The 13,230-nt window shown below is 40.1% G+C and overlaps 1 protein-coding gene across 1 annotated transcript; it reads left to right on the forward strand.

The window, feature by feature from the left end:
* Positions 1–1,740: 1,740 nt before the first annotated feature.
* LOC136700398 (epithelial membrane protein 2-like) lies at positions 1,741–11,934 on the forward strand. Its single transcript, XM_066675735.1, has 5 exons — positions 1,741–1,797; positions 5,377–5,461; positions 6,153–6,255; positions 9,066–9,206; positions 9,389–11,934. Exons 2-5 carry the CDS (start codon positions 5,384–5,386, stop codon positions 9,547–9,549), a joined length of 483 nt encoding a protein of 160 aa, XP_066531832.1. The 5' UTR covers positions 1,741–1,797; positions 5,377–5,383; the 3' UTR covers positions 9,550–11,934.
* Positions 11,935–13,230: the final 1,296 nt, after the last annotated feature.

Below are 13,230 nucleotides of genomic sequence, written 5' to 3' on the forward strand. Positions count from 1 at the left end.
ATCTCAAAAAATTTAAATACAATTGTATTCATGCGTTTTTTCAGTTGAAATTGTACGTAAGAGTTGTTAATAAAATTTATTAATTTTGTTAGAAGTGTTCATTATAATACATAACAATTGTGACATGATTAGATAAAGTTTAGCGTAATTAAAAGACAATTTTAACTAATAAAATTAACCATGTGACCGTGCCAGTGAAGGTACCCTTTAAAAGCGAGTTACACACAGAACCACAAAAATACATCTGAAGTTTTATACGGACTGCAGAAGAATGAATAAAAATGGTCACACTGTAGTTACTCTGGTGACCACATATTTTCCAGTCACAACGGATAAAGTCTATACATCATACGACATTCCGTTTACATTTTGAAGATGTAAGTGGAATGTATAGGGGATAAAAACTGGATTTGGGAAAAGGTGGAGGGGTATTTAACTTTGAGACTTGGGATGGAAAAGTGGGAGGGGCAACAACTGGATTTTTGAAAAATGCAGGGGATAAAAGCTGAGTTTAAAGAGTGTGGGAGGGGCAGGACTTTGAAAGAAGTGGTGGGAGGCTGTGTGTGTGTGTGTGTGTGTGTGTGTGTGTGTGTTAACATCCCCAGATGAGTATATATTTTTATGTAGTATGTGTGTATTATGTGACTAGACGGTCACACTTCCTCTTTCTGACCCTCGGCTGTGGAGATGAGGGGAATCCCTGTGACACAGACACTAACAACAGACTTCCACTGGCTACACAACACCGCGGTCGCTATGACGACGGAGGTTGGATTCATGACAATATTTAGAAGTACTATAAACATGACTGAGCTTACTGGGAACCACAGTCTGTAGTCATCAGTGTGTGAGTGTGTGTGTGAGTAGAGCTTTACACGGGAAAGAGGGCAGAGTGTATAGTGACTTATTTAACAAGCACAGACAGGCAGAGACATCCCACACACACGCGCGCGCGCTCACGTTTGTTATATATATATAATGGGTATATTGTATATTGCCATTGATTTGTGGGGACCTTAGCCATAAGCACTACTAGCCTCACCACAACTTCATTCTTTAAACAGGCCTTTGTCTTAATGTTACAAACTTACACCGTGGGCACCAGCTTCAGGAAGGAAGAGAGGTACCCACTATATGAGTTTGTAAACAGACTTCAGTCCCCAAAACGTGATATATTCCTGTTATGCACATACAAACACACCAAGTCTGCTGGATTGAGACAGAAAAAAGGGGCCCACGCCCTCAGAGAGAGAGAGAGAGAGAGAGAGTGAGAGAGAGAGAGTGTGTGAGAGAGAGGGGAAAGGGAGAGAGAGAGTGTGTGAGAGAGGAGAGAGAGAGAGAGTGTGTGAGAGAGAGGGGAAAGGGAGAGAGAGAGTGTGTGAGAGAGGAGAGAGAGAGAGAGAGGAAAGAGAGAGAGCGAAAAGGAAGAGAGAGAGTGTGTGAGAGAGGAGAGAGAGAGAGGGAAAGAGAGAGAGTGTGTGAGAGAGGAGAGAGAGAGAGGGAAAGAGAGAGAGTGTGTGAGAGAGAGAGAGAGAGAGGAGAGAGAGAGAGAGAGAGGGGAGAGAGAGAGAGAGTGAGAGAGTGAGTGTGAGAGGAGAGAGAGAGGAGAGAGAGAGAGAGAGAGAAGGAAGAGAGAGAGTGCGTGCGTGTGTGTTTGGGGGTGGAGGTGGTGAGGGAGGGGCCATGGGGCGTCGATGCTAAAACTCTGAAGCTCCTCTTTAACTCTCGGAGCAGGACACGCACGAGCAGAAAGATTCAGACGCAGTTACTGAGGGCGTGCCGCTGTCGACAAAAAAAGGTAAATATAATAAATTTATAACTGTATTTGCTCTGTGTAATATTCCATCAGAAGTGTAGACGCATTTATCCGCTTTACGTTTAAAAGCTGTGTTCTTTTTGGAAGAACTGTGTTTAAGTGGCTGCTGGTTTGGATTCTGTTCGTTTATTGCGTGTGTGAAATGATGAAGTATATCCCTCTCTCTCTGAAGTGCAGTGGAAGAGTGTGTGTTCTTGAGTGTGTACTGACACTGACACGAGCCCTGATGCTGTAAAGAAAACAACAAACTTTTAAGTTTAAGTTTTAAACAAGACCCACTGACCTCCCCAGTCTCGGTTGAGAGGAGCTGTGTGTGTGTGTGTGTGTGTGTCTCATGACAGGCAGCGTGAAAAAGGCTTAATTTTGGTTACAAAACAAGAACACACACACACACACACACACCCGCACAGACAGACACACACATAAACCAGGTTAAAAAAGCAACATGCAGATAAAATCACCCTGAAACAAACAGCTCAGGGCACCACACACACAGCTTTGCTCCAGGATTCTTTTGGGCGTTCCCTTATTAAAGTGTGGGTGTGTACTGCTAATTCAACATTAGTATTTGGACATTTATACACAGATTATATATGTACATATGCAAATATCATTATACCACGACGAGTTCCTGTGATGGACACTGAGCTTTTCTATTTGTATCATGAATAATATCAGGACACACACTGGTAACTGCAGAGATTGGCAGCATTTAGTGCCATATGATATAAATATAACGGTGATTAGAATGATTGTATTTGCAGTTGTGGGCAGTAATGTACTGTTTAATGTGCCACTGTTTATTATATGTTTATAAATACACTGTAAAAATTATTGTAAATTTTACAGTAAAATAGTGGCAGCAGAGTTCTCAGACATTTACCGTATTTTTACAGGAACACAACTGTATTTCAAATGTACAGCTTATTACTGTAACTGAATAATACAATGATTTACTGTAAACACTGTGAATCGCTGTAAATTTACAGCAATTTTTTACAGTGATATCATTGCTGTCCAATAATGATAATAATAATTTTATAAGAGAAAAACAAAGCTTTTTGTGTGTGTGTGTGTGTGTGTGTTTGGTGTGTGAGAGCATGTACACGAGGGACAGAGAGACAGAGAGAGAGAGGTATTCTGAGCAGTTATTTTTAGGGAGTGGCAGGCTTCTTCCTAAGCTTCAGACAGGTTCCAACTCATCTACCTGCCAACACCTACAGCCCATTCACTGCAGCTCTCACACGACCAAACACTCTCCCACTTTTTAAGACGTGTTTTTATTAAACCACACTCTGCACTTGTATTATCAGTGGTGAGGGTGATGTATAAAGTCGGAGACACACTCTTTAGCAACAGTGGTGTAGATCCCTGGCATTTCCATGCGCTCAGACTGTTCACACTTTGGTATAGAAACGTATATTATTATATTATTAATAAGATTTAGGATGCAATTAACGACCATGCGAAATTTAAACAAATTCTGGAGTTCAGAGTTAATGCTAATATTAGTGATACATTATTAATAGCAGTGGATGAGCAATAAACGCCACCCTGCCTGAGAGTGACTTCGAAAGGAGAAGTTAAGAATGCAATCTCCACCCAGAGGAGGCTGGCGTAACTGATTCAGCACATTCCCTGCCGTTCTCTGAAGAGTGTGTTATGTATAAAACAAGCTCCTAACCCTACAGGGGGTTGCTGCTCATTGCAGGAGCTTTATTTCAGAGATACGGCTAAACCCTGACGTGAGGTCTGTCCAGTCGGACGAGAGCCAAGTCATATGTCTATCCAGGTTTACTGAGAAAACCGGCTTTGGGTAACGCTCCCCAGGTGTTTGCGGATCAAGCTCACACACCTGCTCACATTCACCTGCAGTCAGGTGGAGAGGATGTGTTGCACATCCAGCGTGAACCAGTTTTAAACTATCACTTTAAACCCTGAGGGTCTGTAGGTTTTCTTACCCGCTCTCCTAACCTACGCATTAGTGCAGTCGTAGGAGGAGGAGGTGTGGAATAACACAGGACGATGAAAAACCTTGCAACTAATGACGGGTTTAACATAGGGCCCAAGTATAGTCTCTGAATAATGTACAGGAATCAATGATATCAGACAATTCTTCATATTATAAGCTGAATAATTAATTCTTTGCAGTTAATCAACAACTCAAACGAGACACGGAATTATTAACATTAATTACATTTAAAGTAGTAACTGAATAAACAACAGTAGTTATTGAATTTTTGAAGGGTAATTTACAGTAATTCTTAAATACGTTATGCTAGTTAATGATGCTAACGTTGCTGAAAACGTTATAGCAATATTATAGTTATTAAATATATCCTAAAGTTTATTACAGAGTGCTTTGCTGCTACACATAAAAATCATATTAATTCACAGTAGTTATTGAATTTTTGAAGGGTAATTTACAGTAATTCTTAAATACGTTATGCTAGTTAATGCTAGTTAATGATGCTAACGTTGCTGAAAACGTTATAGCAATATTATAGTTATTAAATATATCCTAATGTTTATTACAGAGTGCTTTGCTGCTACACATAAAAATCATATTAATTCACAGTAGTTATTGAATTTTTGAAGGGTAATTTACAGTAATTCTTAAATACGTTATGCTAGTTAATGATGCTAACGTTGCTGAAAACGTTATAGCAATATTATAGTTATTAAATATATCCTAAAGTTTATTACAGAGTGCTTTGCTGCTACACATAAAAATCATATTAATTCACAGTAGTTATTGAATTTTTGAAGGGTAATTTACAGTAATTCTTAAATACGTTATGCTAGTTAATGCTAGTTAATGATGCTAACGTTGCTGAAAACGTTATAGCAATATTATAGTTATTAAATATATCCTAATGTTTATTACAGAGTGCTTTGCTGCTACACATAAAATCATATTAATTCACAGTAGTTACAAGATTTTTTGAAAAATTTAGATGTATTTTAAATAATATATGATCAAATACAAAGCGTGTGGCATATTTTAAGTTTAACTCTTAAATATATGTTATATATGTGTACAATACATATTTTGGCCATATTTCTGTTCACCTTTTTTTAAATAAAAAAAGCCCACATTTGAATTGTGACCTCTGTAATGGGCTAATGATACTTTAATAAACGCTAAAGGATTCTAATGTTTCAAAGAAGCTGCTGCTGAATTGGAGCAGGGCTGGGTTTCTCAAAGCTCACACCAAATGAAACAATTTCTCTGCCTCTGACCTTAATGCTATGAAGCTGTCAGGAAACTGGACCCAGATCAGTTCCTGATGTCTGAAGGTTAAAGGGTTTAAACAGCAGCGGCTCCACCCATTTTCCTGTTTAAAAAATGCAGTTGGGAAAAAAGGGGTGCAGCAGTGCCTCACCTGAGCAGGGGCGGGGCAACAAGCTTAGAAAAACACACCTGAAGATGCCAGAGCTCAACATTCAGCCGCAGACAGGAGAGGATTAAACACACACACACACTGTCCTAGTCTGAAAAACAAGAGACCTATTCAGCTTTAAGAACTCATGTTTTGATCTCCCTCTCTCTCTCTCTCAGTCACCATGTTGGTTCTCCTGGTTGGAATCTTCCTCCTCCACATCACCACAGTCATCCTCTTACTTGCTGCCACCATCCACAACGTGAGTTCTAATGAATACGTCATACACATTCAGTACATGTGAAAATGTCAATGATGTTGACTTATGTTTCAGTAACTGAAAGATTCAACAGGTCTTTCCTGATTTCAGGAATCTTCAGACTGCATTGTGATTTCTGATAACACCACGGATAACGTATATAACAGATGTTCTGTGGTTTTTATCAGTTACAGTAGAGTCCTCTGTAAAGTTGGCATGTTTTGGAATTACAACCGTCAGTATGTTTTGAAAGAATTACAGTTCCTCGTCCCGATTGGTTGATGGTGAAGTAGATTTTCTGAACAGTGACATAGATATACTTTCGCGTTTTGATTGGCTGATTAAGAGAAATTATTTGTTGGCCATTCTTTGTCCAGCTGCCTTTGTTGAAGTTATTTGACAGAGAAAGAGACATATCTGATTGGTTGAAATGCCCTTTGTCCTGATTGGCTGACAAGGAGGTAGTTGGCTGCTTAACAGAGACCCTTTCGTCAATTCTAGTTTGACCAGGATGTAGCTACACCTGATTGGCTGACAGGGGCCCCTCAGTCTTGATTGGTTAATAAGGATATACATATCCCTCCTTGTCCTGGTTGGTTGGAGGACTAAAATGACTAGCTCCCACTTGAAGCCTGAAAAGACATGTCTTTACAAATGAAGTAGATCCTCTCTCACCCCGTCTCTATCTCTCTAGGGTTGGTGGGTGAGCAGTATCTTATCCACCGATATTTGGGGCAGGTGGAGTTTGATTGGTTCACACTGGAACTACACAGACCTACCCTCTTCTTATCCTGAAGGTAGGTACACACACTCACCATCACACACACCGCTTCACACTGCGCGAAGGTTTTATATTTAGTTTGTATCTAGACACATGTTAATAAAAAGCGTGCTTTTCATCATGAAAGGGTTTTTCAGATTAATGGAGAATCATAACCACAGAGGAACCGTTATATGTGCCCCATAGAACACTTTTCTAAAAGGTGCTACATAGAACCAACTATATCACAGTCTCCATTCATCTGAAGAACCCTTTCATGATGTAAAGAACTCTTTAAACATGTAAAAGGTCGTTCAGGGATCTGTATTAAACTTTTTTCTATTGTAAAGAACCCTTATATAACCATCATTTTTAAGTGTGTTCTATTGTAACATGCTCGACGTTGCTATAGAACAGGGGGAATTCATTAAAATTCATGAAGGTCCAGTTTCTCAAGCCAATCTATAACTTGTAGTTATAGCAACATTTTCTATAGTTTACAACTGAATCTCAAATCAAATCACACTTTCAACAAGACTCATAAATAATTATAAATAACAAACACTTTAAATAAAATGTCCTTTTCTCATTTCAAGTCAAATTTACAAATAAAACAATGAGTTTGAAAAATAAACACGTGTAAATAAAGGCCCTAATGACTTTTGTAGTTGCAGTTGACGTTACGGCTTTTCCACAACTAGAAATCTGATTGGCTCTTATTGCTGGAGGGCAGGACTTTATGCATTAGCAGCATGCTGATTGGCTCTTTATGCTAAAGGACAGGAATTTATCCGTAAACAGAATCCACGTTCAGCGCTATGAGCTAATATTTCAGGTGGTAATCATTCCCTTATTTTGAATGTTTCTGGCTTTAAAGCACACAACACCGTCGTCCCGAAAGCGTCCCAAAAGAGGTTTTATCACATCCCTTGGGCTATTTTTACTGGAGCCCTGCCCTGTGTGTGTCACTCATTCGAGACACAGTGCTCATCGTAATGCACGGATCTGATTGGCTGAGTAGCTTCACATGTGATGTGCAGAAACGCATCTGATTGGTCTGTGAGTTTCCTGCAGCGCTAAACCTGCACCGTAACGACTACAAAAGTCACACCACTTAAAACAAACACTGTTCAAAGTTAAACAGCTCTGAATAGTTTATCAGTTACAGGTCCAGGTCCAGAATTGACACCGTCTGGGTCCAGACTCGGACTGCAATCCGCCTATTTGTGACCCCTGCTATAGAAGAACCCTTTTTAGTGCTATATAGAACCACATACACAACATTCTCCATGAATCTGAAGAACCATTTCACTCTGTAGTAGAACCATCACCTTTAACCCACTTAATGTGTGTGAAATTGCTTGTGTGTGTGTGTTACACATATGTGTGGAATAAAGTGATTCACCTAAATTCTTAATAATACAACAAATACAACAGAAATATTCTGGGTGTGTGTGTGTGTGTGTGTGTGTAGGCGGGGCTGGACATTACGGTGTGTATGCATCTGTGTCTATCCAAAGCCAGAAAACTCATTGAATGAGTCACTGAGTTAGGGACTGTAATGTGTGTGTGCATGCAGGAAAGCTGCCCATTGTGTGTAAGTATGTGAAATGCTTTGTGTGTGTGCTGTCGTTGTTTGGAAAGTTGGAAAGGATCTGTGAGAGAAGTAAGCTGTTTGGGTGTGGCTCCATGAACACACTCTTCAAGAATCAAATAGTCACACACTCTATGACTACCAAAACGAGGCACGGGGAGTGTAAACCGATCGGTATCTTGCCGACAGATCAGGCCATAAGGAAGGAAAACATTGTTTAGCAGTGTTTAACAATACAGACAAAACATGTGTAATGCCATGTAACTTAACCTCAATATGCAGTTTATTAAAGTGCTGTGATGAGGCCTAGACGTGGTGTTTGTTGTTTCTTTTTTTTTAACCAAAACTATTCCGTTGTTTGGATGTTGTTAATGACTGGATTCATCCAAAATACCCACAAATCCAAGCCATCTGTGACTGGTCAGAGTGCTCCCAGGACACAATAAACACAATACTTTGATGTGTCACTTACTTGTTGGGCAGCCAATGATTGACTAGATCCAGCCCTCACGTCAAATCAGGGCCAAACCTCCAGAGAGAGACTGTTTGTCCTGAAAACATATATATAGTGTGTTCTCTCCATGTCCACGTGGGTTTCCTCCAGATTCTACCTTGTTTGGTCGCTCCCTGAGATTTTTAGAAAGCAAAATTATATTTGTGGCTAATTTTGTACAGTATTTTAATGATAGGTTATCAATGAAACATAGAAAAAAAACATAAAACATATCGTTTTTCACACATCAGAAAAAAAAACCATCTAAAACCCATCTTAAACATTTTACAGAAGCCCTGAAGGGTAAGAAAAAAAAAAAAGGTTGGAAGTGCATTCCCGAGTCTTAAGTTCCATAAAGTTTTTTTCTGCCTGTGTAACACATCAAAAAGAGCTGACAAAGGTTTCTAGCATCACTTGTACGATGTTTTTGTTCTGATGATTTCGCAGTCGCAGAAAATCTATAACTTTCATTTTGAGCTAATTTTTCCTAAGTTCCTTGCAGGCCACGGTCCTGAAAAAAAACAGGGCATAACACAGAATTCTCACACTTCTTCTAAATTAAGTGAATGATGTCCTATAAAAATGTAATAATTCTGTTTTCTTTATAACATTAAATATCAGTGTTTAAATGCAGCCATTATAGATAGTGAATGTAGTGCTGCTGATTAGGTCTAGGCTCATATTTATAGAGATAAGTGTATTGTTATATCATTGGTTCTAAAACTGTTAACATGCTTTGTGTGTGTGTGTGTGTGTGTAGGTTATCTGCAGGCCGTACAGGCGAGCTCTGTGCTGGCGTGTGTGTTCTCCGCCATTGGGCTGTTCGTGTTTGTGGCTCAGCTTTTCACGTTGCCCAAAGGAAAGCGCTTCACTTTCTCTGGAATCTTCCAGCTACTGGCCTGTACGACACCCTCCAAAACTCACAAATTACACACTCACACACCCTCCATAACTCTCAAACTCACTGAGCTGAAATTATTAATGTTTGAGTTCACTTCTGTAACCATGGCAACATCCTACACTTACATATTTGCTTTAGCATTAATGCTAATCATTGTCCTCTTCCGTCCCTCACTCTCTCAGGTTTGTGTATTATGATTGCTGCCTCCATCTACACTGATATTTTCCATAAAGACGAAAGCAATGCAGATTATGGGCCATCCTTCATCCTGGCCTGGATTTCCTTTGCCCTCACGTTCATTTCCTGTGTCATCTACTTCGTCCTGCGCAAGAAGACAACCTGAAGTACACACACTCAAACACAGCACTTGGAAAAGTCCAGGGAAAGCCTACAAACATTCACACACACACAGGCATAACTTAATATTCTTTCTTTAGGGTCATTTCCCCTTAAACCTGCAGGTTTGTTATTATTTAGATATTAATCTTTAGATTTACAGTCATTTGCCACTCTGGTTTAACACATAGAAAAGAACAGGACACATGATTTATGTTTCATTTTTGTCTAAATCCGTTAAACTCGGTTCTAAATGTTCTCTGTAGAGAATGTGTACTTCTTATTTGATCAGGGGTGTCTAACATTTGCACATTACTTTACAGTGCTATTGTAGTAGTTATAGGAAAGTGAGTGTTGTTCATGCTCTTAGCTATTGTTGTGAGGTTGAATAAGCTTTACAAAAGTCCCATTCAACTGAATGAGAAACAGTGGCATGCTTTGTTTATAGAAGCTTTATATCATTTAATTTAAACCAGGCTGGACTGGCCGGTTGTCAGTGACAGTGATGAGAGCTTGATTAAACAATAGCATATAGCATATCAGGGTTCGGTTTCCAGCTCAGGCAACGGTAATAAACCATTGGACAAGTCTCCTAAAACTGCTTTGTAAAAAATAACATCTGCAAAGTTTCCTTAATATAAAATGCCATTAATATAGGGACCTTTTACAGAAGCCCTGAAGGGTAACAAAAAAAAAAGTTGGAAGTGCATTCCCGAGTCTTAAGTTCCATAAAGTTTTTTCTGCCTGTGTAACACATCAAAAAGAGCTGACAAAGGTTTCTAGCATCACTTGTACGATTATTGAGGAGCCCCTGAAGGATAATACATGAAAAATGAGTGCCTTACACCAGTTTTTACAGCAGTTAAATGCCAAGAATAAGCCTGCTGTACAGCTTTGACCACAAGGGGCAGCAGATTTCTTACAAAAATGGCAGGTATCAGGTGAAATAAATTCTAACAACTCGCCTGCTGAACCAGCTTTGACCACAAGAGGAAAAACATTAAACGAATGTTTCACATTCACAATTAAAAAATGATGGTCCTGTAAGGGTTCTTTGGCAAAGAAAATGGTTCTATAACAGAAACCTGAACACTTTTGCATAAGTAAAGGTTTCTTTGCATTTTGAAAGGTTCTTCAGTATGATGGAGAATGTGCTATAGATGGTTCTATACAGCACCTAAAAGGGTTCTTCTATAGAACCACCTATAGCACATTTTCCATCAACTTAAAGAACCCTTTCACAATTCAAAGAAACCTTTACTTATGCAAAAAATGTTCAGGGTTCTGTTATAGAACAATTTTCTTTATCAATGAACCCTTGTAGAACCAACTTTTTTAAGTGTGTATGACAGCCAACTTACTCATGTGGTGTTCGCTGCGGTGACCGTTTATTGAGCAATGGTTTCTTGTGCTTAGCTGCTCAGAAAGTTTTTTTTTTTACCTGAGGCTGGGAAGGCAAAAACACAATCAGCCACCCCTTATTGTCAAAGCTAGTACACCTTAGCATTTAGCTCTTCAGAAATGTTTTTTTCACCTGATGCCTGTGAGGGTAAGACCAAAAAAACACAAAACCTGCTGCCTCCTGCTGGTCAAATCTGTTATAACATGCTAACTGCTAGCTGCTTCTTTTTTGTTACGCTTCTGGTGCACAACCGAGGATAAAATGAGGATTAATATTATACTAGATACTAGAAATATATTTTCCACTGATTTTGGTGTGTTGTACATGCAGAAACAGTAAACTGTGTGGAACGTTGACAAAGGAATGCACTTCCAAACTTTTTTTTTTCCAGCTTAACCTTCGAGGCTTTGTTAACTCTTTCCCAAAATAAACAAAGCTTCTTTAAGCTAAAAATAACTGGGAAAGAATGACTGTAGGCAGAGTAAGAATAAAATATTTCACTTATTTTTAAGGGTTAAGTGTTTAACGCCAGTGAAGCTTGACTGTGAGTGTGATTGTGAATGTGTGGGTGTGTTTGTTGGTGTCTGTTGGGCTACCTTCAGGTCATTACTTTATAACCGGTTCATGTAGAGGCTTCTGGGGAGGACATGAAGAGGTTTTAGCTTCATCATTCATTAATGTATTGTTTGTATAAAAGAAGATCTAACAGCATGTAGAAAAGAACAGTTATCTCTTACCTGCTCTGGACTTACACCCCAAACCATGACAAAGAAATTAGTACAAAAGGGGAAGAGTGAGTGTGTGTAAAAACCTGCACCATGACTGCCGTTTTCAGATTTAATGAGTGTGAAACAATGTTATTCTGGGCCAAATGAGTGTGTACGTATAGACTGTGTGTATCTGTATCTGAGTATGAGTTTAGAGCCCCAGCACTAACTGGAAAACTTTTTGACTTAATGTGGGAGGGAGGATGGGGGTTGGGGGCGGGGTCTATAACTGGGGGCTGAACAAATCCTTTGTTTGAATTCAGCATAAAACTATATGAATTATTAGTTATTTTATTTTTGTTACATTATCTCTTTTATGCAGAAATGATAATTTGTATTAAAGTCTGATTAACTCACACCGTGACGTCTTTGTGTTTTATTGGTTCATTGATTATTCACTCTAATAACATTCTACTTTTTTGAAAAATGTTTTTAAAAATGGAAGATACTGCTTTGCCAATTCCCACTGTTATATAATTATTGGTGGGATATTTTTGATACAGCTGTGGATTTAGGCACCCATTAATCCATCACCTTTCATTGTTATGTCTAAACTCAAGTTGGATTTTATTGCTTTTGTTACTCTCCTGGCTAGATGTCTTATCCTTTTTAAATGGAAATCATCAACTTCGCACACATCAGGGGCCGGAGTCTACCTGGAATCATTGGGCACAAGGCGGGAATACACCCTGGAGGGGGCGCCAGTCCTTCACAGGGCAACACACACACTCACACCTACGGACACTTTTGAGTCGCCAATCCACCTACCAATGTGTGTTTTTGGACTTTCACAGACAGTCACCCGGAGGAAACCCACACAGACACGGAGAGAACACACCACACTCCTCACAGACAGTCACCCGGAGGAAACCCACGCAGACACAGGGAGAACACACCACACTCCTCACAGACAGTCACCCGGAGGAAACCCACGCAGACACAGAAAGAACACACCACACTCCTCACAGACAGTCACCCAGAGGAAACCCACACAGACACAGGGAGAACACACCACACTCCTCACAGACAGTCACCCGGAGGAAACCCACACAGGCACAGAGAGAACACACCACACTCCTCACAGACAGTCACCCGGAGGAAACCCACGCAGACACAGAAAGAACACACCACACTCCTCACAGACAGTCACCCGGAGGAAACCCACGCAGACACAGAGAGAACACACCACACTTCTCACAGACAGTCACCCGGAGGAAACCCACACAGGCACAGAGAGAACACACCACACTCCTCACAGACAGTCACCCGGAGGAAACCCACACAGACACAGGGAGAACACACCACACTCCTCACAGACAGTCACCCGGAGGAAACCCACACAGGCACAGAGAGAACACACCACACTCCTCACAGACAGTCACCCGGAGGAAACCCACGCAGACACAGGGAGAACACACCACACTCCTCACAGACAGTCACCCGGAGTAAACCCACGCAGACACAGGGAGAACACACCACACTCCTCACAGACAGTCACCCAGAGGAAACCCACCACACT

The sequence above is a fragment of the Hoplias malabaricus genome, chromosome 6, assembly GCF_029633855.1.
Source record: "Hoplias malabaricus isolate fHopMal1 chromosome 6, fHopMal1.hap1, whole genome shotgun sequence".
Lineage (NCBI taxonomy): Eukaryota > Metazoa > Chordata > Actinopteri > Characiformes > Erythrinidae > Hoplias > Hoplias malabaricus.